Source organism: Mercenaria mercenaria, chromosome 13 (genome assembly GCF_021730395.1).
Source record: "Mercenaria mercenaria strain notata chromosome 13, MADL_Memer_1, whole genome shotgun sequence".
In the NCBI taxonomy this organism is placed as follows: Eukaryota; Metazoa; Mollusca; class Bivalvia; order Venerida; family Veneridae; genus Mercenaria; species Mercenaria mercenaria.
Genome location: NC_069373.1, coordinates 66,787,665 through 66,814,307, shown reverse-complemented (window position 1 = coordinate 66,814,307; position 26,643 = coordinate 66,787,665). Strand labels below are relative to the sequence as shown.

The 26,643-nt window shown below is 35.1% G+C and overlaps 1 protein-coding gene across 9 annotated transcripts in view; it reads left to right on the top strand.

Moving 5' to 3' along the window:
• The first annotated feature begins 1,571 nt into the window (after positions 1-1,571).
• LOC123530246 (inner centromere protein-like) overlaps positions 1,572-26,643 on the top strand; it is a 31,367-nt gene continuing 6,295 nt past the window's right edge. Inside the window, exons 1-11 of one of the 9 annotated variants that reach the window (XM_053522126.1) lie at positions 1,599-1,711; positions 3,903-3,947; positions 5,593-5,748; positions 6,662-6,741; positions 11,127-11,356; positions 11,854-12,071; positions 12,716-12,829; positions 14,391-14,459; positions 17,726-17,824; positions 22,334-22,392; positions 24,185-24,214. In XM_053522126.1, the coding sequence (XP_053378101.1) occupies positions 1,688-1,711; positions 3,903-3,947; positions 5,593-5,748; positions 6,662-6,741; positions 11,127-11,356; positions 11,854-12,071; positions 12,716-12,829; positions 14,391-14,459; positions 17,726-17,824; positions 22,334-22,392; positions 24,185-24,188 (1,098 nt within the window). In that variant the 5' untranslated portion in view covers positions 1,599-1,687 and the 3' untranslated portion in view covers positions 24,189-24,214. Of the gene's footprint in view, positions 1,712-3,902; positions 3,948-5,592; positions 5,749-6,661; positions 6,742-11,126; positions 11,357-11,853; positions 12,072-12,715; positions 12,830-14,390; positions 14,460-17,725; positions 17,825-18,372; positions 18,594-22,333; positions 22,393-24,184; positions 24,215-26,643 lie in introns of all 9 variants that reach the window. The other 8 variants (XM_053522122.1, XM_053522125.1, XR_008366840.1 and 5 more) reach the window with 8 other exon arrangements.

Here is a 26,643-nt window from a genome sequence, read left to right as displayed (position 1 = left end):
CAAAATATCTTCAACAACAATAAATCTTGGATTCCATGACAAATCAGATCCAGTCGTAGGTTCCAGAGTTATTTTATATCTGGTTACCTCCCCTGATTGTAATCAAAATAGATTGTTTTCCCATTAATACCACTAGTTAAATGCGTTTAAACCAAATTGTTTTACCTAAAATTTTGTGTCGTATGTAGGCCAGCTGGATTTTTCAAACTCTCAGCAGCATCAAACATTTACAAGGTTAACAATACTTTTTATCATTAAAACCGACCTAAACGTGATTCTGCCAAACAGAAGTGATGATAATTAGTATTTTCCTACTGTCTGATTTCTGGGTCCTGCAACACGCTGAAAACGTTAAATTTACGTACCCTCTTTCAGGCCTCAGTGACGTGTTCAGTTTATTTTTATATACAAACAAATTTGTGTTTAGCGACACCGAAGATCTGAACTTGATTCAGGTATCATTTTGATGAATCTTGAATTAAAAATTAAAATATGACAGATGAAAAGGTTGTGAAATTGTCCGAATCTGGGTCGGCAACCAGTATTGTTATTAATTGGACAGAGACAATCAGGGTGGATAACTATGGACAGGTTTATGTCAAATTACCTCCCTTTATTTCAAATTAAAATGGGTACATCTCCATAACTAATGAAGATACTGATCTGAAATTTCATTTATGTCAACAGATTTATTTGGCAGATCCTTCTTTTGTTCACTTACAATATTTATTTTTTTAATTACTTCCCTTTTACGTTACTATAAATAGCTTATTTTTAGTAACTTTTTTATTATTGGCCGTAGGGAAAAACCGAGACCACTTTTCTGTGGTACAACATGGATGGTACCTCCAATTTTTAGGTGTATTTTGACATATCTATACCTTGTAAGAACTTTTTTCTTTTTGGTTAAATTTCTTTCCTTTGTTGTTCCTGTCCTTTGGACTTTGATATTTTACTGAGGACCTTCTTGTCCTCAAGTGCAATGATAACAGGTGAGTGATATAGGGCCATCATGGCCCTCTTGTTTGCTTTTCCGGGCTCTGAGTAAAAAATATAAACTTTATACAATAAAGTATCATAAGTTTAAGGAAGATCTTGGGGCCAGTGTCTCACCAAGGTCACAAGGATACCATCCTCTAACTCCATTTTTCAGATAAGTTTCTATATAGATTCTATTATCTCTACATCATACCCCCCCCCCCTTCTCTGTCCTTAATTGTAATTTTTACAACAAATATACACTTCCCCATCCCTGAAAATCTGAAAATTATATTTTTACTGCACTGTCCCTGCTTGTGAACTGGTTAATCACTTGATAAAAGTTAAAAAGTTATAAAGGCGGGGAAAAGTGAATGCTACATGACTTTTATCAAGCTTGATGCCTTTTCCAAAGACTCTAAATAAAAGATAAATGTGTTTGGTTTCGATAAGACTTATCTTCCTAAATTGAAGAAATGAAGATTATTATTCATAGATCAGTGTATTTTATACAGTCTTTATACTCCTTGCATCGGTGTTTTGAATCTTTTACCTACTACGCGCCTGACATACTTTAGTATAGCACGATTAGCCTCCCCTGCCGGAAGTTGCAATTACTTCACAACAGTATCAACAAAAGAAAAGGTGTTGTGTTTTTAATTTTTCCAGATGATTTGTGCAGCTTGTGACATATAAAGTGAATGACACAATGTCATCTAAAGATAGCTATAAGGTGAGATGTCAATGCATTCGTTATGACATTGGGGTTTTCTTCAGTATCGAATATACTTGCCAATTAAACGGACAGGTGCCCTTTTCAAAGGGTGTACAAGGTGGGTGGGGTGCATTATAAGATTTAACTAGACTTACTCAAAATTGGAGGTCTGATTTTGATGATATTAAATCAGTAAAAAGTATTGTTCTGGATTTACTGCAGGTAATTACAAGCTGGTTGACAATATTTGAATCAGTACTGCTTTGGCAACATCTCAAAAAAAGATTTTTTTGCACTTGCATTTTTAGATTTATTCAACAATTTTACAACATTATATTTGACAACTGTATTTGATATTAAAAACAGGGCAGAGCTATTGCATTTTTCCATCTTTTCATCAAATACTGTGTATTTAATTATCATCTCGTATTCCAAAAGAAAACATAAAGATATGATATTTTCAGTTGGACAGGGCCCTGATCAGTGTTAGGGACTAATTTGTCACATCAAAATAAGTGTCAGAGATGTAGGGTAGTTAATAAGATAAATAGGTGACTCATTCCTGAAACTGCATGGGCTGATTAGGAAAGTTTCTATGAGGAATATAGCTTTTATATGCCTGTAAATGGTTGAAATAGGAATTAACAGTTTGCCCCATTTTTAAATGTCTTGCTGCCTGGAAATAAATTTTATCTGCTGTAAAAAGAAAGCAAACCCTAGTCATATAACAATAGGTTGTCACGAAGTCATCACTCAAATCTAATGAATGCTTTGCATATCTAGCTGCTGAAGAAAGCAGCTAATTACCTCAGCTTTCAAGTTTTCATCTTTGAAATGGTTATTGTTGGTGGGGGTGGGGGGGGGGACTATAAGAATGCTGTCCATTCGTCTGTCTGTCTGCAAATCTGAATCCTGCAATTCAAAAAGTATTCAAGCTACATTCACAAGCTACAGGCCCCATTCCCCTCATAAAATAATATGTTTTTTCCCCTTTCTCAGAAGAAAATTCCCCTGATAATAGCTAGGTTGTTTGACACAACTAGATATGAACTCTCTTTCAAGCCCCAAAGGAAGGTTACTGCGTCAATATAGTTACATTGGCTAGAAATGACTGATAACAGTATTCATAAGTGTGAAAAGTAGTAACATATATATGACTAAAACCTTCCCCTTTTGTCTTAAAACAAGGAAAATTCCCCTTCCTGAAGGGTATGGGTACCTGTCCCCAAAAGTTGTCTAGTGCCCTGTGCACGTACATGACTTATGATTATAGATCAAAGGTCAAGGTCACTATTGAAGATCAAGTAGAAATAGTTTCTGCTCCATAACTTGTATATGCATTGATGGATTATGTTAGTGCTACACACAAATGTTCCCCATGAGGAGACAATGTGTCAACAAATGATATTATATGTTTGTCATTAAAGGTCAGGGTCACTGTTCAAGGTCAAGTAAAAATTTGTTTCCAAATCCATAACTTTTATATGCATTTAAGGATTTTTATATTACCTACACAGAAATGTTTCCCATGAATAGACTATGTGTTGCGCACATGACCCATGGTTGTCAGTCAAAGTTCAAGGCCACTACTGAAGGTCAAGTAAAATTGTTTCCACTCCGTAACTTTTATGTGCATTGATGGATTGGAATGTCTTAATACTGCACACAAATGTTCCCCATGATGAGATAATGTGTCGCAAACATGATTTGTGCTTGTAGGTCAAGGTCACTATAGAATTAGTAAAAATGATTTTTGTTTCTTAGATCCTAAATGCCTTGAGCATCTTTAGTCCTAACACTGTTGCCAACAATCACAAGGGACTAACACTTAGTTACACAGTTTTCTACCGGTTACAGGGGATTGCCACTGCAATACTTAGTCACTTGTTACTAATTGTTTTTAGCTCTATCTGGTGTTTTTGCATATTTTTATATTACAGTCAAATTTGGTTCGCTCAGACTCGGATAATTGTACACAACCCCTCGCTCAAATTCATATTCAGGTCCAGCAAAATATATAATGTTGACTCAAACAAATTTTGCTTGTCCCTTATAATTCAAGCGAACAAAATTTTACTGTGTAAAATTTAGTACCAAGAAGACAAAAACAGAGGAAAAGGTGCTGGCCACATGATTTATAGGAAAAAAAGACAATTATTAGAATTATATATTCAAAACAACTACTGATTGATAATTTTCATTCATATAGGGAAATGCCAGCCCATGCCAAGATAATGTTGATGGTGATATCGAGGTAACATGCATATATCAACATGCACAATTGTCACATATATTATAAACCTTCACTGGAATGTCAGTGTACAATCAGTCACGCTTGTTCACTTTTTTGCATGAAGAAATCTGCTTGATATATGCCAATATACAATGATAAGTTGCATGCCTTTTAGTGAATGCTTCATTACTGTCTTTATAAAGATGCATCATAAGTAAATAGCAATTTGTTTCAATCCATATAGGGGCCTCTGTGACCAAGTGGTTAAGGTCACAGACTTTGAACCATTATCCCGAAACCATGTAGGTTAAAGACCTCAGTTTGGATGTAGAATTTTTCATGTGAGGAAGACCTCGAGCTTGCTTATATAGGCTGATGGTTCTACCCAGGTGCCCACCCGGGCCTGAAACATTGTTTAAAGTGGCACCTGGGTCTTCCTCCACCAGTAAAAGCTGGAAAAAGTCACCGTATGACTTAAACTATGTCGGCATGACTCTAAATCCAACTAGAACATACAAAAAATCAATCTGTTTAAGTGTTTACATTAGACTGTTTCAATAAAATGAACTCAGTTAAACAGTAATTTATAGGTTACCAAGAAGTTGGTAGAAGCAGATTATTTATGTTAAGCTTGACCATATAAGGAGGACAGCAGCATAACCTAGGGGTCAGGGGTTTGACTTCTGCTGGGTCATGATCACATCTTTTCCTAAGACATCAGAACAAGACTGTTTTTGTGGATGTAGATTGAGAGTGAGTCACAATCAAAACTAATAGAGCATAGGGCTTTTTTGTACGTAATCAACACATATTTTCACTCCCCTCAATCGCAATACTTGCTAGTTATTCATTGCTTAAAATTGTAACTAGCTGCGATACAGTTATAATTATAGGACAAAGCAGACCAGTTATATAGAAAAAAATGTACAAGTTTACCACTCCTTTGTTGCAGCCATAAAAATTGTAATATGATATGTTTAGGGCAACAATAGTTTAATTATTTTGAGAAAAAGAATGAGATTTTATTTATTAATGATTCTTTTTATGAAGAAAAGGATATTTAAAGTTAACACTTAATCTTAGTTAAGAGAATCCTAAACTTTCTATAGTTGTTTATTGTATTTCACTGTTTGTGGTGTATTTCACAACTACATTCGTAACTTTTTCACCAAGGCCTGGCATTGAATTAAACATTTGAACATACAAGCAAAGTTAAAGAACTTAAAGGGGTAAAGGGGAATGAATAAAATGGTCGGCTATTATTTATTATTTTTGAGATAGATTGTTACACATATAAAATCTTATTCTGCCAGGATATTTGCAATAAAATTGAATTTAAAAGATATGCTTTGAAAATAGTTTTACTAAATTTGAAAGCAGAATCAAAAAAACAAAGCTGAAACAAATTAACAGAATAAATTTTGTGGCACACATCTGTAACTAAAGAAGTGAGATGAAATAGGTTACTTAACTCTGTCTGATATTTTGATAAAATGACCTCCCTTGTTTTTACTTATATTATTTTATGCTTGCAGAATATTTATGAAACTAGAAAAATCAGTTTTTTAATATAAACAAAACAATCTATTCTACAGTGTATACATAAAAAGGACGCAAAATCACATTTCAATAGAATTATCTCCCTTGTATATCTCTATGGTTACAGAAGCTGCAGGACAGCATCCAGCAGTTTGATGAACAGAACAAAGCTGTTCTACAGACTATACAAAAAATAGAGGCCGCAAAAAAGGATAAGGATGCCAAGGTCAGCCTCGAGGCACTTGAGGGCCAGTTACAAGGAGCTCTACAAAATGTTAAACAGGTACTCTACTATTATTTGTCTCAGTTGCTGCAGTATATTAATCAACCCTTAGCCTGCTGGTGGCAAGTGATTCAACCTTTGCGACCAGTGCAGACCAAGATTAGCCTGCATGTACGTGATCACGGTCTGCATTGTTCGCCATGTAGTCAGTATGTTTTCAGTAAGCACCTCTTTTAACAGTTAATGGTACTGTCCAAATTGAAAGATGGACAAGTTCATTGTAGAAATTTAGCAAGGTAAGGGTAAATACATGTATGTGTTCTATGTCAGTTTGTTACTTGTATTTCACAGCTGTAGTTTCAAAACCTTGCTCAAGGTGTAAAATTCTATCATACCAGGAAGAGGTCTTCTGAAATATTGGTAATTCTAACCATGAGCCTGCCCATACCTAAGATAATGGCAGACCCCAGGTTTCCTCAGCCATCACAAGCTGAAAAGTTGCCTTAAGTTCCTAAAAAATTTCTGGTGTGACTCAAAACCCAATAGATAGAAAACAAAAACTATTTTGTCAGTTTGACCAGCCATTTTCTGAATTGTTACAAGGAACATGTAACTGATACTCACATTCAGCATTTTTGTACCAAGTTTGATCACTTAAGTCTGAGCCAACCAGTTAGGCTCATTAGGTAGATCAGAAGGCTTTCAGACAGGAAGCTTTCAGTTCTAATCTCTGGCAGTGTGGAACTATGATTGACTGAAGATAAATGTCTTGGAGGACATCCCTCCTCTTACTTAGATTCATGTTAGGAAGTTGTCTGTTACTTACAGAACAAGTTAACAGTAGGAAAGAAACCTGGAATAGTAGTAAGGTATACGGTCCGCAATATGTATCTTAAATACTGTCAGAAAAAAATTAGATAGTCCCAATAAATCAGTCCCACAAAAATAAATTACTTCATTTTGGACATTTCAGCTGGAGAAAGAAATACAAGAGGCACAAGCAGAGGTCAACCAGAAGCTTGGTCACAAGTCCTCTGGACCTGGAGAAAAAAAGTAAGCCAAATATGATGACATTTTGTTTGTTTAAAATGAATATTGTATTAGGAATAAATTTTGTCAAAAAGGTAAAATAGTCACTATTTCATTGAAAATAGTTCATTGTTTTAGAAGTTTTGCATCAGCAGTTCACAAACTAGTTATTATTAGTCATAGCTTGTAACCCTCAATCTAATTTAGTTAGTATAGTTTATGCTATCTTTTTTATGCTTAATAGTGGAGAAACTTTAAGCTTATTAACACTGGAATCATTTTTAGTTCATTTCAAGAACTGTTCAGAACAGGTGACATTTAATTAGGCACATTTGCAGTCCAAGATGGGTTCGAACCTGAGACCACGGTTATTTTTTTTTTCATGCAGATAATGCCTTTGAAGCTGATAATGAATTTAATAATAACCTCAGGTATTTTATGACTGGACTGTGGGGTTAATTGTTAATTATCCGCCAAGATTTAAACCAAAGTTTTCCTGTTCTAATTTCTTAACAGATATAGTCACTGAATAACCCACAACTTCAGATTTAAATGTGTCTTTTGAATATTTAGAATTTGCCAATTATAATTAAAATACATGAATCAGCAAATTCTGAACATTTTATAGAAGCATTTAGATCGAAGGTTGTAAGTTATTTGGTGGCTATATCTGTTAAGATATACAAATAGGAAAATTATCAGCCAAATCACAGCAGGTAGTCAACAGCAGGGCTATAAGTCCAGCTGCATAGTATCTGTGATAATAACCAGACAGCAATTATGAAATTAAAAAAAAAAATAAGCAAAGTTCTGGATGAAAATCATTTTATTGATTTTATCACATGTTGCCATGGCAATATCTCTAAAAGACAATTTGCTAGGAAAATGCTGTCAGTGAAATCTTAAAATTTTTCATGTCATATGTTTGAAATGTAGTAATTTTCTACCATTGTCCTCCCAGTGCCCTGAAGGTTGTGATTTATTATGCAAAGATTTGTTGGTTAAAGGTTTATATTGAATCCTCCTACAAAGATAACACCCCTTCAGTGGTTTTGAACAGGTTTTAGGAGAAAGCTGTATAATGCTATATAGAATTCTGTATTTAGGAGCCATTAAATTTTGTTTAAAATTACCGAAGGGGTATTGTCTGTCTAGACATTTAAGCAGAGGAGTTTTGTCATACCTTTAAAAACAGAAGGAGTTTTGTCCATGAAAGGTTTGGTCTGGCACCCTAACTGCAATGACATCCAAAAAATAAGGTTTTATTTCCAAAACTGCTTGAACAGGTGATCAGTCATGATGAACCAGTTTCAGATGGTAGGACATTTTAGTAGCACATTAATATACCTTACAGCTAGCTTTAACCTTCAGCTTTTAGCAACTGATTTTGCCTTTGCAGACCAAGATCAACCAGCATGTACATGCAATCTGATCATGGTCTGCACTGTTCGCTATTCAGTCAGTAAATTTTCGGTGAACACCCTTTGAATATTAAATGGTACTGCCCAAATTTAATATAGCCCTTTTAGAAATATAGCAGTACTTAGAGAAAAAGGGTTCTGTAAAGGACTTGGAGGACAGAGGTATCAAAATAATGACAGTTTGTTTGTTTAAGAGAGAAAAAAAACATTTTATCTACTGGTAGATTCAATATGCCAAAGCCAAGATATGCCAATAGGCCAAATATCGCAAAAGCAAATGCCAGTAAACCTGTACAAGGACCTTCAGTGAAACCTCAGGGAAATAAGAAAAATGTTCAAATAAATCAGTTCAAACCTAGACCGAAATACCTGTGAGTCAACTGCATGTACACAGACTGCATAACTGAATTGATTATTGATTCATAGAAACTTTTAAAACATAATTGCATGTTGTTGTTTGTTTTTGTATATGAGTGTGTGTCTCTCACTCCATTTTTTCTCTCCTCAGAGATGGTTTGTTTTACAAAACATTAACATCTTTTTACTACTCATTAACTTAGATTCCATTTTCAGCAGTTTTTGATAGAAGATATAAAAAGAACAATAAAAAGGTTAACATTTGATTTCCAGCTTCTTATAATTCTACTCTGAACTGTTTAAAGTTATAAAGTATTTTAAGAACTATATTCAGGCAAAGATTTGGTTGAATTTGTTTTATCTAAACTTACATGTTTAGACTAGAAATTCCTATTTCTACAGTAAAACACCAGAATGGTTGAATGAAACATTAAATTATGTCCAAGGAATGAAAACTACCTTATTAAAAGAAAGATAAATATTTTGGGAGTGTATTAGATCACCTTTGACTAAAATCAGTGTCTGTGGGTTTTTTTTTCAAATACATGTCTGTTTATTTCATGTTACATACTTTCTTGTTTGCTGTATATGTATTGTGTGTTAAGCTGTAGTGTTTGAAGTTGATTGTATAATTATGCCTCACATATGTATACACAACTATAGATTTTCTTTAAATGTATCAGTATCAGATATTTACTGCAAATTAAAAAGGACTAAAATGTTTATGTTATATATTATTAGTAAATAAACTTTTTGTCTGGTATACAGAGGGCTTAGTTAATGTTAGTCTTTCTCACAGACTCTTGCTTATCTTACCTATAATATTATTATTACCTCCCATTAAATACTGACATAAGTTCATGCCCATGACAATCCCAGTCAGAGAGATTCCATACTTTACAGGCACGCCAAATTCGCCAATTCCTTAGATAACTCATATCATTAATTTTCTACCTTCAGATAAGTCATGCTATTAATTCTCAGTCTTCAGATAAGCCAGATCATTAATTTTCAGCTTTCAGCTAAGTCATGCCATTGATTTTCAAACCTCGGATAAGTCATGCCATTGATTTACAGACCTAAGATAAGTCATGCCATTAATTTTCAGTCCTCAGATAAGTCATGCCATTGATTTTCAAACCTAAGATAAGTCATGCCATTGATTTTCAAGCTTTATATAAATCATGCCTTTAATTTCCAATCCTCAGATAAGTCATGCTGTTAATTTTCAACCTTCAGATAAGTCATACCATCAATTTTCAACATTCGGAAAAGCCATTAATTTTCAACCTTAGTTAAGTCATGACATTGATTTTTAACATTCAGATAAATCATACCATTACATACATGCCATATTTTCAGACGGTCAATAAGGGAGATTTGCCTCAACAGGGCTTTTTTTAAGGGAGATTTGGGTAAAAATAAGGGAGACTTTTATTCGCTCATTTTTACGCGCTAAATAGCTGTTTTCATGAAAACATCATCAAGTTTTCTATATTGAATTGATGAGTGGAGCCAACAGATGTGTAAAGAATGCATGATTATTACTTACAGCACTTTAATTAATCCAAGGAAATCATCAGAATTCCATGAAAGATTGAACCAGGAACTTTGTTTTTGCTTTATGTGTTGATGCTTCTGCATCTGGAGAGAGTGATCTTTTTGACATGTTTAAGCATACAATACTCAAAAGATTGCGGACATTATCATGTCCAAACAGTCTTTTAAGGGCAGTCATTTCTTTTCAGAAATGAAGTTGTTGAAACAAAAATGAAAGTCGTTCTATTGCTGGATTGTCCATATTTAGATTAAAACTACATGTATTTAAACTGGGAATTCTTATCCCATTAATTATTGCAACATGACAATATCACAAAGGAATGGCAGTCAATTCTTTGGGCAGTATTAACTGAAATTTATTTCATAAAATTCACTTATCCGAATTCATGTTTGTCCGAAATTCTGTGTAGTCTGGCATTAACTCGCCAATTTTTGTTAAAACATGGTTGATTTTTTGCATGTTGTGCAAGTATTTAAATTGAGAAGCATGAACTCGGTGTTAGCACTAACCTGACTCATCTTCTGATGGCTCGGTAAATATTTAGGTCAGCGAAAACGAAAGTACACTTTGGCAGGTGGTGGTAAAATGACGTAATTTTAAGACTGGTTTTACATATTGTTTTGAAAACAACGGATCAGTGGCTTTGATGTTATTGAATCAGTCTAAGATCTCGAATGCACATGTTTACAATTGCCTTCGGGTAAGATTAAATGGTTAATCATTTCCAGATTCAATCTTTTGATAACTCGTGCCATTAATTTTCAACCTTAAGATAAGTCATGCCATTAATTTTCAATCTTAGATAAGTCATGCCATTAGTTTTCAATCTTCAGATACTCATACCATTAAATTTGAACCTTCTGATAAGTCATATCATTAATTATTTCAAAGACCGTTAGCCAGTCTAAGTAAATGTATGTTAGCCAGTCTACTGTAAGTTAAATATATATGAAGAATTGGGAGATATAACGGCTGGGATTGCTGAAAATTTGTTCTAAATTAAACATTTCTTATATTGTAAGAGAACATTTAAAAATTATTTATCAAAACCTTACTTTGAAACTTTACAGGAAGCCATTAGAACCTGAGGACCAGGAGATGGCTTATGAACTGAAATCACAGTTACTGAAAAATGTTGAGATACAGAATCAGAAACTGAAGACCGAGTTCACACTTCACGAAAAAATGGCAGAATCACGTCTGTTGTCACAGCAGAATAAACGTTTACATGACGATGTTACATTGTCAAGGGCAAACTCTATGAGGCTCATTAAAGTGTTTGAACGGAAAGCTAAAGAAGGTATTTTTCCATTATTTCAGTTCTGGTCTTCTTGTAATGGTCTCTTTCAGTGTTCTTATTCCTTAAGATCTTTCTCACTTAAAGCAAGAGTTGTAATAAGATCTCAGATAAAGAAGTTACTGTACCAGTAAATCTTCATTCATCCCACCAACATTGACCATAAGTTTCTGTAAATTAGGTAAAATCCAGTGGTTTTCTTATTGCTAATATTTGTGAAAATAAACCACAGTGACATGTGAATTCGTATCTCATGAATCTTGGGCAGCTGTATCGTCAGAATCATAATAATCTACAAAGTGTTTATTTTTAAAACTTGAATATTTCAGATATCTATCAAATTGAAAAATTAATATGATACAATGATTATTCAGTCAGTAGGATATTTGAAAGTCAGTTAATATGATTCCAAGAAATTTAGAAGGGATGTGTTTACAAAAATTAGTTGTAAGACATACTAGATTATTTTCTCAGGAGAATTGCAAATGCTTTTTTCACAGCTGATACCAAACTAAAAGAAATGACACAAGAACTACACAGGTCACAGGACTTAGCGGAAAAGTATCGTAATTTGTACGAGCTGGAGCGAAGAAAGAACGTAAAAGAGGGAGAACATCTTCCACCTGTAGACGATTCAGCCAAGCTTCCTGACAAAGAGTCATCATATACCTTCCTAGGTGGTGGTACTAGAATAAATGACATCATTAGGAAAAATGAGGTTCAGTTTTTGTTGTTGTTTTTTTTACATCTAGATGTTGGAAAATGGCCATTATTAGCACCAAACACAAATTATTTTAGTATTGATATTACAGTCTGTATTTAGGATGCTTTGTTTTTCAGTGATTTGCAAATTTGTTCAGTGAAAATTTCATTTACCAGGGGATTAAAAATCACTTGCCCCTCATCGGTGTGGGTTCAAGCCTCACTCGGGGCGTTGAATTCTTCTGTGAGGAAGCCATCAAGCTGGCTTACGGAAGGTCGGTGGTTCTACCCAGGTGCCCGCTCGTGATGAAATAATGCAGGGAGGGGCACCTGGGGTCTTCCTCCACCATTAAAGCCGAAAAGTTGCCATATGACCTATCATGTGTCGGTGCGAACAACAATAAAAAAAAGAGGGGAGGATTAAAATCTTAATCTTTTTAGTTTTAAGAGTAAATTTTACCTACAAATGGATGAACAAGTTTCTCAGATTGCTGTCTGGATTTCAGACCAGTACCGGTACATATTTTCTGCAATGGTAAGGTATTGGGGTAGCTATGTGTTGATTCGAACATCTCTACCTCATTATAACTAGTTTTAGCCCTGCTACTCCTTTTACGTTTCTTTGATGTTACCATTTTGCACAGAATATTGTATTTACAGGTATTGGTAGAGGAAAACACAGATCTGAAAAGAGAAGTCCGACGTCTGAAGGAAGATAACCATAGACTGGTTAGACAAACAAAACTTGCTATGCAGGACAGAGATCAAATTCTGGTATACTCAAAATTGTTGTTTTGTTATTGTTATCAATGGTGAGAATCTAGTTCCAGTCTGTGACTCTAGTTACCTTAGCTGACATCCGCAGTCTCGGTCACAAGTAATTGCCATAAAAAGTCAGCATATCTTGAGCGTTTCAGCTTTCAAACATGATTGTGAATGAAATGGTAATGTAACGGTAAAAAAGAAAAATTCTTCATCAAATTTTCTCTTTTTTTATGTTTTTGTATAAAATATTATTTGTCGTGCAACAAGCATTTTTCATTACCCAAAGGAAGTCACTCACTGACCTTTACTGTCTTTGTTTTTCATCGTTGGTGATGTCAAAGCTTTATTATGTTACTATTTATGCATATCATTGAACATCACATAACAGTGTTGGATAGTAGTTACTGGAAAGCACAATGTTTCAGGCTACTTATGAGTGCAGTTATGCAATTTGTATCTTTGTAACAAACTTACATTACGCCCCTTTTTGGACTTAGAAAATTCTAGTTTAAGTTTCACATGCAAGTTACTATCTCCAAAACTAATGTAGATATTGAATTGAAACTTCACATGTGTCTTCAGGGTTATAAAACTAGTTGATAGCAGCAAGTCCCATAACTCTGACCTTCATTTTGGGCAAATTATGCCCCCTTTTGGACTTAGAAAATTCTGGTTAAAGTTTTGCGTGCAAGTACATACAGCTATTACCAAAAGGCATATAGATTTGAAACTTATTTTTTCTTTTTCTAGATCAATTACCTACATCACTGGGTCAAGTCCCATAACTCTTACATGTATTTTGGGCAAATTATACCCCCTTTTGGACTTAGAAAATTCTGGTTAAAGTTTTACATGCAAGTTACTATCTCCAAAACTAATGCAGATATTGAATTGAAACTTCACATGTGTCTTCGGGGTTATAAAACTTGTTGACAGAATCAAGTCCCATAACTCTGACATGTATTTTGGGCAAATTATGCCCCCTTTTGTACTTAGAAAATTCTGGTTAAAGTTACATGCAAGTTACTATCTCCAAAACTAATGCAGATATTGAATTGAAACTTCACATGTATCTTCGGGGTTATAAAACTAGTTGACAGAATCAAGTCCCATAACTCTGACATGTATTTTGGGCAAATTATGCCCCCTTTTGGACTTAGAAAATTCTGGTTAAAGACTTAGAAAAAAAGTCCCATAACTCTGATATGCATTTTGGTCAAATTATGTCCTATTTCGAACTTAAAACTCTTTTGATATTTAAAATTTTGGGTAATAATTTCCTGCTTCTGTGACAATATTTCGAATAGTCGAGCTTGGCTGTCTTACAGACAGCTCTTGTTTTGTAAATATCTATCTCTGTTTCATTTGCTTTTACTTTCATGAAACCCAGAATAATTTTAGGTTGACATTGACATGTATACTGTGCTAAATCTTGTATCAAACTTCATTATTGACTGTGCTAGCAAATATTGTCAGCCTTGGTTGAAAGTAATACATAGTAATACAGATACATAGCTGAATATGATAGAGTCATATTTTACTGCTGATTGTTCCGGTATTTTATTTCCAGCATAAATTAGAGACTAGTGAAGCTAACAGAAGGAATCTCCTGAAAAGATTGGAAAAAGAAAAGGATCAGGTACACTGGGACATTTATATCCTACTTTATCAAATGGTTTATCATCTGATATAACATGGTTCAGAGTTTAGATGTGCAGGAATAAACCTTGAGGGTGTTCGACCAATATGCAAACTCATGAACAATAGACCATGGTATATTTGATGATAAACCGTAGGAGGTCTCTGAATATTTTCATTTAAACATTCTTTTTCAAATATTGCAATTAAACTTGGCATTGTTTTGAAGCTGAAGTAATGTGACATAATTAAACTAACAATGATCTGTAATCAATCTGCAGACAGATGAATCGTTTCATGTTAGAATAATGATTTGATGTCTGAATACAGTTTATTTTATTGTTCATTGATTCCAAGATGATACTTTAATAGTGTTTAAGTATGAAAATCTGTTGGAAAAAAGATGATGAGTTATTGTCATCACTTGATCGGCATCAGCGTCGGCTGGTTAAGTTTTATTAGCCCACCATCATCAGATGGTGGGCTATTAAAATCACTCTGCGTCCGTGGTCCGTCCGTCCGTCATTCCGTCCGTCCGTCCGTCCGTCCGTCAGTCCGTCCATCCGTCCGTCCGTTAACAATTTCTCGTTATCGCATCTCCTCAGAAACTACTGGGGGGATTTTGACCAAACTTTGTCAGAATGATGTATTGGTACCCTAGTTGTGTCCCCCTGAAAATCAGACTGGTTCAACAATTTTTGAGTGAGTTATGGCCCTTTGTTTATTTCTATAATTTCTATAGATTTATATAGGGAAAAACTTTGAAAACCTTCTTGTCCAAAACCACAGAGCCTAGGGCTTTGATATTTGGTATGAAGCATCATCTAGTGGTCATCTACTAAGATGATTCAAATTATTTCTCTGGGGTCAAATATGGCCCCGCCCTGGGGGTCACATGGTTTATATAGACTTATATAGGGAAAAACTTTGAATAACCTCTTGTCCAAAACCACAGGGCCTAGGGCTTTGATATTTTGTATGTGACATCATCTAGTGGTCTTCAACTAAGATTGTTCAAATTATACCCCTAGGGTCAAATATGGCCCCGCCCAGGGGGTCATATGGTTTACATAGACTTATATAGGGAAAAACTTTGAAAATCTTCTTGTCCAAACCACAAAGCCTAGGGCTTTGATACTTGTAATGTAGCATCATCTAGTGGTTCTCTACCAAGTTTGTTCAAATTATCCTCCTAGGGTTAAATATGGCCCCGCCCCGGGGGTCACATGGTTCATATAGACTTATATAGGGAAAAGCTTTTAAAATGTTCTTGTCAGTAACTACAACATTCAAACTTGGACCACATGCATATTTTTGAGTGGCAAGATGAACCTTGACATGAGTTGACCTTGATTTTGACCTAGTGACCTACTTTCACATTTCTGTAGCTACAGCCTTCAAATTTGGACCACATGCATAATTTTGTGCACTGGAAAAAACTTTGACCTTTATTTTGACCTAGTGACCTACTTTCACATTTTTGAAGGTACAGGCATCAAATTTGGACCATATGCATAGATTTGTGTTTCAAAATGAAATTTGACATTGATTTTGACCTAGTGACCTACTTTCACATTTCTCAAGCTACAGCCTTCAAATTTGGACTACATGCATAGTTTTGTGTACCAAAAAAAACTTTGACCTTGACATTGACCTAGTAACCTACTTTCACATTTTTGAAGGTACAGGCTTCAAATTTGGACCACATGCATAGTTTTGTATTCTGAAATAAAATTTGACCTTGATTTTGACCTAGTGACCTACTTTTACATTTCTCAAGCTACAGCCTTCAAATTTGGACCACTTGCTTAGTTTTGTGTACTGAAATGACCTTTGACCTTTACATTGACCTAGTGACCTACTTTCACATTTTTAAGGTACAGGCTTCATATTTGGACCACATGCATAGTTTTGTATTCCGAAATAAAATATGACCTGGATTTTGACCTAGTGACCTACTTTTACATTTCTCAAGCTACAGCCTTCAAATTTGGACCGCATGCATAGTTTTGTGTACCAAAATAAACTTTGACCTTTACATTGACCTAGTGACCTACTTTCACATTTTTGAAGGTACAGGCTTCAGATTTGGACCACATGCATAGTTTTGTATTCCGAAGTAAAATTTGACCTGGATTTTGACCTAGTGACCACTTTTACATTTCTCTAGCTACAGCCTTCAAATTTGGACCACTTGCATAGTTTTGTGTACCGAAATGAACTTTGACCTTAAGATTGACCTAGTGACCTACTTTCACATTTCTGTAGCTACAGGCTTCAAATTTAGGACCACATGCATAGTTTTGTGTACCGAAACAAACTTTGACCTTGACATTGACCTAGTGACCTACTTTCACATTTTTGAAGGTACAGGCTTCAAATTTGGGCCACATGCATAGATTTGTGTTGTGTACAGAAATGAAATTTGACCTTGAGCTAGTCAATAAGTCTTGAAATTTGGAACACTCAAAAATGGCACATTGGTGGGCGCCAAGATCACTCTGTGATCTCTTGTGTTTAGGTCAGCTTTTCTCCTAAACTGTCAAAGGTATTGCTTTGAAACTTGCAGCACTTGTTCTCCATCAATATCTGACCATGTACAGCAAGAAACATAACTCTGTCCTGCTTTTTGCAAGAATTATGGCCCCTTTTGGACTTAGAAAATATCAGATTTATTGGTTAAGTTTTATGTTTAGGTAAACTTTTCTCCTAAACTATCAAAGCTATTGCTTTGAAACTTGCAACAGTTGTTCATCATCATAAGCTGACTCTGTACATCAAGAAATATAACTCCATCCTGCTTTTTGCAAGAATTATGGCCCTTTTTGGACTTAGAAAATCATGGGTATGACAATTTTTCTATTATACAAAAAAATCAGATGAGCGTCAGCACCCGCAAGGTGGTGCTCTTGTTAGATTAAGCTTCAATAAAACACAGTTTAATTCACATAGATTTTGACATGGTGTCACTTACATTTAATGATGTTTAATCAAATTACAAACCCATGGATCATACTGTATAAGGGGACATGGAAATATCTGCAAAATTTGCAAATTTAAGACATCCATCAAAATATCATCCAGCCTAAATTTCAATGTTCACCAAGACGTCATTACAATCAAGTAGAGATGGAAACATTTGGCTTTGTTGCTTCAATTTTTGTTCATAAGCAAAGCCTTCCGCTCATGAAATGTCCAGAATCAGCAGTTCGCAAACTTTTTGACCCATGAAAATATCCACTTATACAATATTATGTATTATTATAGCATCAGACTCTATCAAGAAGTCTAACGAGACAGGCGTCAGACTGGATCTTACTGAAGAAACAGATAGCACAGTTTGATGAAGAATATAGATGGAGCCAGGTACTGTATACTTAATGTGATAATTGAGTGGAAATCGGAATACAATCCTTATCAGATAATAAAATTCTCATGATCAATTAAGTTTTATTTGTAAATTTTGTAATTTACTTGCTGAGATTTAGTAATTGTTTAAGTTGGATGTGAGAACAAGGTAGAGACAGATCTAAGCAGTAAATAAGCTACCTACTTTACTGATAACCTCACTCATGTGAAGGTTACTGTAACTGCTGTGAAGGTAAAATAAGTAACTTTTGTGAACGTTAGTGTCACTGCTGTGAAGGTTGATGTCACAATGATAACGTTCACAAATGCCACGTAAACTGAACTGAATGACTGGTGAGAGTTTCATAACATTACAACTAACTGCAGTAAAGAAATTGCTAGAATATTAATCTGTACCCATTCAAAAAGTAAATACATATCTTACTCAAATCATTGTCAGATAAGAGAGAATTATGTTAACTAATGGTAAGTCATTGTTAAAGTTGTGAAAGGAAAGTAGGGATAGTAGACTACATTTTAATCATCTGTCACAAAATGCATCTTAGGTCATAGGGTTATGGCTGAAGAATGCTAAGGGAAGGGGCCGCCAAACTTTCCCGCCTCTGGCCCCTGAAGCATTACAAGAAATGGTTGCAAATGATCCAGCTCTTCATGAAAGTAGAAGCGAACATGAGGACTCTAGATAAATGAGTATGGTGCACTCGCTTGACTATATAATTGCACGATTGAATTGCGTGCATGACTGTTGCAAAGCACACATAGGGAGGTATGCATGGTTGTAGAAACATGGTTGTTGTAGGCAGTATTGTATTTAGCTACTGTATATTATCACAGTAAAACATGTTATATTGCAGGTTAGATTAACATATCTCAAAAACACATTTTTAATGTCAAAATAGTGTGTCAGAAATATTCACACAGATTTAATTTCTGTTACACATTTCATGTTCTTTATTATTTTTTTATGCCCCTGAAGGGAGGCATATAGTTTTTGAACCGTCTGTCAGTCTGTTGGTCTGTCGGTCTGTCAGTCTGTCCGCAATTTTCGTGTCCGGTCCATATCTTTGTCATCGATGGATGGATTTTCAAATAACTTGGCATGAATGTGTACCACAGTAAGACGACGTGTCGCGCGAAAGACCCAGGTCCGTAGCTCAAAGGTCAAGGTCACACTTAGACGTTAAAGGTCATTTTTCATGATAGTTGGGCGTGTCCGGTCCATATCTTTGTCATCCATGGATGGATTTTCAAATAACTTGGCATGAATGTGTACCACAGTAAGACGACGCGTTGCGTGCAAGACCCAGGTCCGTAGCTCAAAGGTCAAAGTCACACTTAGACGTTAAAGGTCATTTTTCATGATAGTGCATTCGTGTCCGGTCCATATCTTTGTCATCCATGGATGGATTTTCAAATAACTTGGCATAAATGTGTACCACAGTAAGACGACGTGTCGTGCGCAAGACCCAGGTCCGTAGCTCAAAGGTCAAGGTCACACTTAGACATTAAAGGTCATATTTCAACATAGTGCATTGATGGGCGTGTCTGGTCCATATCTTTGTCATTCATGCTTGGATTTTAAAAATATTGGGCATGGATGTGTACTACAGTAAGACGACGTGTCACGCGCAAGACCCAGGTCCGTAGGTCAAAGGTCCTAAACTCTAACATTGGCCATAACTATTCATTCAAAGTGCCATCGGGGGCATGTGTCATCCTATGGAGACAGCTCTTGTTTGAAATTATTTTTCACCAAAACTGTGATTCTAAGTATTTTCTTGGGAAAAAAATTATTGCTTGCACATAAATTACTCCTTAAGTTACTAGACTGTTTCTAAATTTTTAGCTCATCTGATTTTTTGAAAAAAAAAATGATGAGTTATTGTCATCACTTGAGCGGTTGTCGGCGTCGGCGTCTGCGTCGGCGTTGCCTGGTTAAGTTTTATGTTTAGGTCACCTTTTCTCCTAAACTATCAAAGCTATTGTTTTGAAACTTGGAATACTTGTTCATCATCATAAGCTGACCCTGTATAGCAAGAAACATAACTCCATCTTGCTTTTTGCAAGATTTATGGCCCCTTTTGTACTTAGAAAATATCAGATTTCTTGGTTAAGTTTTATGTTTAGGTCAACTTTTCTCCTAAACTATCAAAGCTATTGCTTTGAAACTTGGAATACTTGTTCACCATCATAAGCAGACCCTGTACATCAAGAAACATAACTCCATCTTGCTTTTTGCAAGATTTATTGCCCCTTTTGGACTTAGAAAATCAGTTTTCTTGGTTAAGTTTTATGTTTAGGTCAGCTTTTATCCTAAACTATCAAAGCTTTTGCTTTAAAACTTGCAACACTTGTTCACCATCATAAGTTGACCCTGTACAGCAAGAAACATAACACCATCCTGCTTTTTGCAAGATTTATGGCCCCTTTTGGACTTAGAAAATATCAGATTTCTTGGTTAAGTTTTATGTTTAGGTCAACTTTTTCTCTTAAACTATCAAAGCTATTGCTTTGAAACTTGCAACAGTTGTTCACCATCATAAGTTGACCTTGTACAGCAAGCAACATAACTCCATCCTGCTTTTTGCAATAATTATTGCCCTTTTTGGACTTAGAAAATAATTTTCTTGGTTGAGTATTATGTTTAAGTCAACTTTTCTCATAAACTATCAAAGCTATTGCTTTAAAACTTGCAACAGTTTTTCACCATCATAAGTGGACACTGAACATCAAGAAACATAACTCTAACCTGCTTTTTGCAAGAATGATGGCCCTTTTTATGCCCCCGAAGGGAGGCATATAGTTTTTGAACCGTCTGTCCGTCTGTCAGTCTGTCGGTCTGTCAGTCTGTCCGCAATTTTTGTGTCCGGTCCATATCTTTGTCATCGATGGATGGATTTTCAAATAACTTGGCATGAATGTGTACCACAGTAAGACGACGTGTCGCGCGCAAGACCCAGGTCCGTAGCTCAAAGGTCAAGGTCACACTTAGACATTAAAGGATAGTGCATTGATGGGCGTGTCCGGTCCATATCTTTGTCATCGATGGATGGATTTTCAAATAACTTGGCATGAATGTGTACCACAGTAAGACGACGTGTCGCGCGCAAGACCCAGGTCCGTAGCTCAAAGGTCAAGGTCACACTTAGACTTTAAAGGATAGTGCATTGATGGGCGTGTCCGGTCCATATCTTTGTCAACCATGGATGGATTTTCAAATAACTTGGCATGAATGTGTACCACAGTAAGAAGACGTGTCGCGCGCAAGACCCAGGTCCGTAGCTCAAAGGTCAAGGTCACACTTAGACGTTAAAGCTCATTTTTCATGATAGTGCATTGATGGGCGTGTCCGGTCCATATCTTTGTCATTCATGCATGGATTTTAAAATAACTACGCATGAATGTGTGACACAGTAAGACGACGTGACGCGCGTAAGACCCAGCTCCTTAGGTCAAAGGTCCTAAACTCTAACATCGGCCATAACTACTCATTCAAAGTGCCATGGGGGCATATGTCATCCTATGGAGACAGCTCTTGTTAGACTTAGAAAATCATGGGTAGGACAATATTTCTATTACACAAAAAAAATCAGATGAGCGTCAGCACCAGCAAGGCGGTGCTCTTGTTTTGAAATTATAATCACACAAAAAGGTCTGATATTACATAATTTATTCACATGCAACAATTGCACAATCAGTGCTCAAAATATACTTTATCATGAATTTGAAGGTAATTAAGCTTGCATGACCAGTGTTTGGTTAACTATTATCAGCAGAAGCGCTTTGCATATTAAACAGTATGTCAGATTACACAAATATTAGTAGTTTGAAAAACTGCCTGTCAAAGTTAATTACTTCTTTCACATTTGCAAAATTTAAAAAAAAAAATAGATCATGGATTTTTTTCTTGAGCAACTTATTTATGTAAAGGGCACAACCTGTAAAATAATTTATAAATAATTGAAACATTATAACTTTCATGTTGTGTTGAAAATACCTGTGTTACAGGTTATTTTAAAGATTCTGAGAAAAGTTGATAAAAACTATTTTTGGCAGGTAGTAGATATTAAATTGCATGAACTTAGCTTTATGTAGAATGGCATTCATAGGCAATATATTTAACATATAGATGGATTTTCTATTACAAATTAACTGTACACAAAGCTTGAGTACCTACATGTATTAACTATGTGCCGTTGGATACATCCAAGTTGATGAAGTTCATGTTACACATTTTAAGTGTGTCTGAATTTTTCGATAAAATCTACCAGGTATCGTCATCAGTTTATGTTTTCAGTTAAACATGTTTTTTCTGTTTCTTATAAATATGATAATGCGGAATAAGTAAAAAGGTATTATTTGAAACAAAAAGTGGTGTGGTATGGAAAAGACACCGTTGTTACAGATGTCTGCTGAGGCAAAACACTTATAAGTTTCTAATGTTGTGTAAAAGATTTACGTTACCACACAAGATTTACGTTACTGTTACGTTACCATCTGTTACAGATAAGAAAGAATGTAGCATCGGCTCAAAGTAGAACACCTAGGTATCTGAGTGCTGCTAGGTATTTGCCGTCTTTATTTTGGCTTTGTGTTCAACATGGCAACTGCATGATCACTCATAATGTCACTTCATTTATCAGAAATGCCATGTCCATTCATTACAAGTTTTGTATATATTTCATTTAAATTTAAAAAACCCATATCAGAAATCATTGAAATGAAGAATTTTCTTAAATTTATAATTGGTTTGTATCTAAAAATTAAAAAAAAAAAAAAAAGCATTTTTCCAAGTTCTTAACGTTTGATTTTTTGTCTTTATACAGAAAAGGTCCTGCCGGTATATATGGAAAATAAAAAGAAAATAGAAATGAAAAATTGACTTTATGTGCAAACTTTATATTATAAAGTCACGAAAGACTTTTTAAGACCATTTTTGATATGGCAAATTTATAGAAAACTAGTAGACATGGGTTTTAAGCAGTGACTTACAGTGTAGAAAAAATATTATAAAGATGTGTAATAAAATGATCATATCAGCACTAAGAAACCATATTGCATGATCTTCACTGACATTTGCATGCATTTTCATTTTTCAGCATCTGACTGTAATATAACATTTGTTCATTATGTTCATTATAATATACTAATGTATTATCATATCCTTCTAGGTTTCTGTTTGTATTATATATATTTTGTGATACTCAAAAAAAAGTTGAATTAAGTCCTGAATGAAATTAATGGAAAACCGTTTACCAGTAATATGGAATTTAGAATTTCATTGACTTACAATCTTTTTCAAATCAGCATCTTGTTCTCATTATTTTGACATTAATCTTGGAATTTACTACATGCAGATGAATAATATATACATTTGAAAGTACATGTATAAAAATATACTTCTTGCTTCCAATGTTATAAAACTAAGTTTGGGAACCAAACACAAAACTCTAGCATCTGACTGGTAGTTTCTAAGTTCAGTTTTGAAATTGACCAATCACAATGTTGCATCAGGAGACTGGTTCAGGAACTCAGTTTTATAGCCTTTGGCTCAAGTCTTCTAATGAAAGCAAAGTACCTTGTTGATGCAGAAATCATAAAAGTCCTATGTTTCTATATCAGCACTTTCCCGAGAACTGTATGTACACACAACGTAAGTAATATTCATAGACTATTGAACTACGGAAGACAGGAAGAGGAGACAAGAAGATATTAGGGATTCACAGATGTATTGGTGCAATAAAATTTTTGTTGAAACGTCTTCCCAACATCATCCTGGTGTAAATTTTCAAATTAAGCAACTTAAAGATCTTTGTTGCTTCAAAAGCAGAAACTCCCCTGAATGAAACAGTTATCTTTTCCTGGTCCTGTATTCCTCAACAGTTTAAGTCTGAAATTTATTGTAGACTTTGACTTTTAACATTTAAAAGATCAGTTACCATAACTTCCTTTGTAATAAATCTATTTGCTGAAACTTTGTGTAGCTTTCTATTGTTGTATATGCCATATTCATGTAAAGTTTCATTAAAATTCATACATGGTTTAAAAATAAAAGGCAAAAATTAATTTTAGTATTTCAAAGTCTAAGATTCAGACATAAAATGATGTTGAATACAGGCTCAGATATAATAAAGCCCGCTTATCAAAAGTAACCCCTACAGACTGGAAAATCCTCAAAACAAAACTTTTCTTTTGGTCCAGAAGCTGCTTGGTTCAGAGGGGTTCCAGTGTAGCACCTTTTTGCCCTTAACTTTCATATGTCATATGTTTACGAGTGTAATGGAACAAAGATGTTCATTGCATATAAATAAGACATTTGTTTAGAATTAATCATCCATTACTATTTTTGCTATATAGTTGACGCAAAGATTGAAATCAGCGTGAGAAGTGAGTTTGTTTTGCTGTAGCTTTGCAAGCAATAGAAGCTGTCTCATATATTACTGTTGTTTCTGACACAGCTGCTTTAAACGTTTGTAGTTTTCAAATTGAGGCCCTTAAATTATGAAGAGAAGCAATCCATGTCTGATCATAAGATAAATTGGGTTGCCTTGCCAGGGCTTTTTTGTTAAGAGGAGTAGAGACATGTGCCTGTTATTTGAGAAAAATAGCATAGTATTTTGGAAAAGGTGAAAATATTTGTAAAGTATTGTCAATTTTAGGGTAAACTTGAAAGCATTTTTGTAGGGTAAGACACTGTAGATGCAAAAAGGCCCTGGATGTGCTTAACCTGCCAAACACTAACACTATTAAAAAAATAACGTTTATAAAGCAGCTGTTTCATTAAATGTTCCATGTTCAGTTTGTAAATTGTTAAATTCTATTATGTATTTATTAGTCCCCTACTGGTTGAAAACCAGTTTTGGGGACTATAGGAATGCTCTTTTCCGTCTTTCCGTCATTCCGTCATTCTGTCATTCCGTCATTCCGTCCGTCCGCAATTTCGTGTCCGGTCCATAACTCTGTCATCCATGAAGGGATTTTAATATTACTTGGCACAAATGTTCCCCATGATGAGACGACGTGTCATGCGCAAAACCCAGAGCCCTAGCTCAAAGGTCAAGGCCACAATAGGAGGTCAAAGGTCAACAGGGCTTTTTTCCTGTCCGGTCCACAACTCTCCCATCCTTGAAGGGATTTTAGTATTACTTGGCACAAATGTTCCCCATGATGAGATGATGTGTCGTGCGCAAATCCCGGACCCCTAGCTCAAAGGTCAAGGTCACAATTGGAGGTCAAAGGTCAAGAGGGCTTTTTTCCTGTCTGGTCCATAACTCTCCCATCCATGAAGAGATTTTAATATTACTTGGCACAAATGTTTCCCATGAGGAGACGACATGTTATGCGCAAAACCTGGACCCCTAGCTTAAAGGTCAAGGTCACAATTGGAGGTCAAAGGTCAACAAGGTTTTTTTCCTGTCCGGTCCATAACTCTCCCATCTATGAAGGGATTTTAATATTACTTGGCACAAATGTACCTCATAATAAGACGATATGTCATGCACAACTTTCAGACCCCTAGCTCAAAGGTCAAGGTCACACTTAGCAGTCAAATGTTAACATAGCATGAACAGGGTCTGTTTCGTGTCCGGTCCATAACTCTGACATTCATTAAGGGATTTTAATATTACTTAGCACAAGTGTTCCCCATGATGAGACGACGTGTCATGCGCAAATCCCGGACCCCTAGCTCAAAGGTCAAGGTCACAATTGGGGGTCAAAGGTCAACAGAGTTTTTTTCCTGTCCCGTCCATAACTCTGCCATCCATGAAGGGATTTTAATATTACTTGGCACAAATGTTTCCCATGATGAGACGACATGTCATGCGCAACACCCAGTACCCTAGCTTAAAGGTCAAGGTCACACTTTGAGATCAAAGGTCAAGAGGATTTTTTTCCTGTCCGGTCTATAACTTTGTCATGCAAAGCAGGATTTAGATATCAGTTGGCACAAATATTCCCCTGGATGAGACAACATGTCATGCGCAAGAACCAGGTCCCTAGGTCTAAGGTCAAAGTCATATTTAGAAGTCAAAGGTCAAATTCAAGAATGACTTTGTATGGAACATTTCTTCTTCATGCATGGAGGGATTTTGATGTAACTTGGACCAAATGTTCACCACCATGAGGCACCCTTGTTTTTAGAATTACATCCCTTTGTTGTTACTATAAATAGATTTTATTGTAACTTTTTTATTACTGGCAGTAGAGAAAAATCGAGACCACTTTTCTGTGGTACAGCATGCATGTTACATCCAATTTTTAGGTGTATTTTGACCTATCTCTACCTGGTAAAGAGTTTCTTGTGGACTTATATTATTAATTTTTTTATTTTTTTTTATTTTTATTTTTTTTTTTTTTTAAAGATTAATTTCCCTTTGTTGTTACTATAAATAACTTACATGATAACATTTTTATAATCAGCCAAAAAAATTCAATATGAAAACAACTGTGGGTTTTTATATATGCACATTTTAATCCAAGTGTGTTGTTATAATGTTATAACATATTGTATATGTAGTACAATATTGTTTATACATCATTGACAGATATCAGTTCATTATGTTATACTGCAGTAGAAAAAATTAGGTGCCTTCCAGTAGGGGACTTTGTATTGCATGGCAATACTTCATTCACTTGTTGTATAATGTAATGATTTAATGCACAATCATGTAGATATGCTTGCAATTCACACACAGCAAAAGCTAAATTCTGTTTGTTTCAGTTAATTCTGTAGGCATGGTTGCATGTAAAAGTAAAGAAGTCATGGAGTTGTGTTCTTATTTTGTTTAAGAAAAACATATTTGTTGTTCATTTCG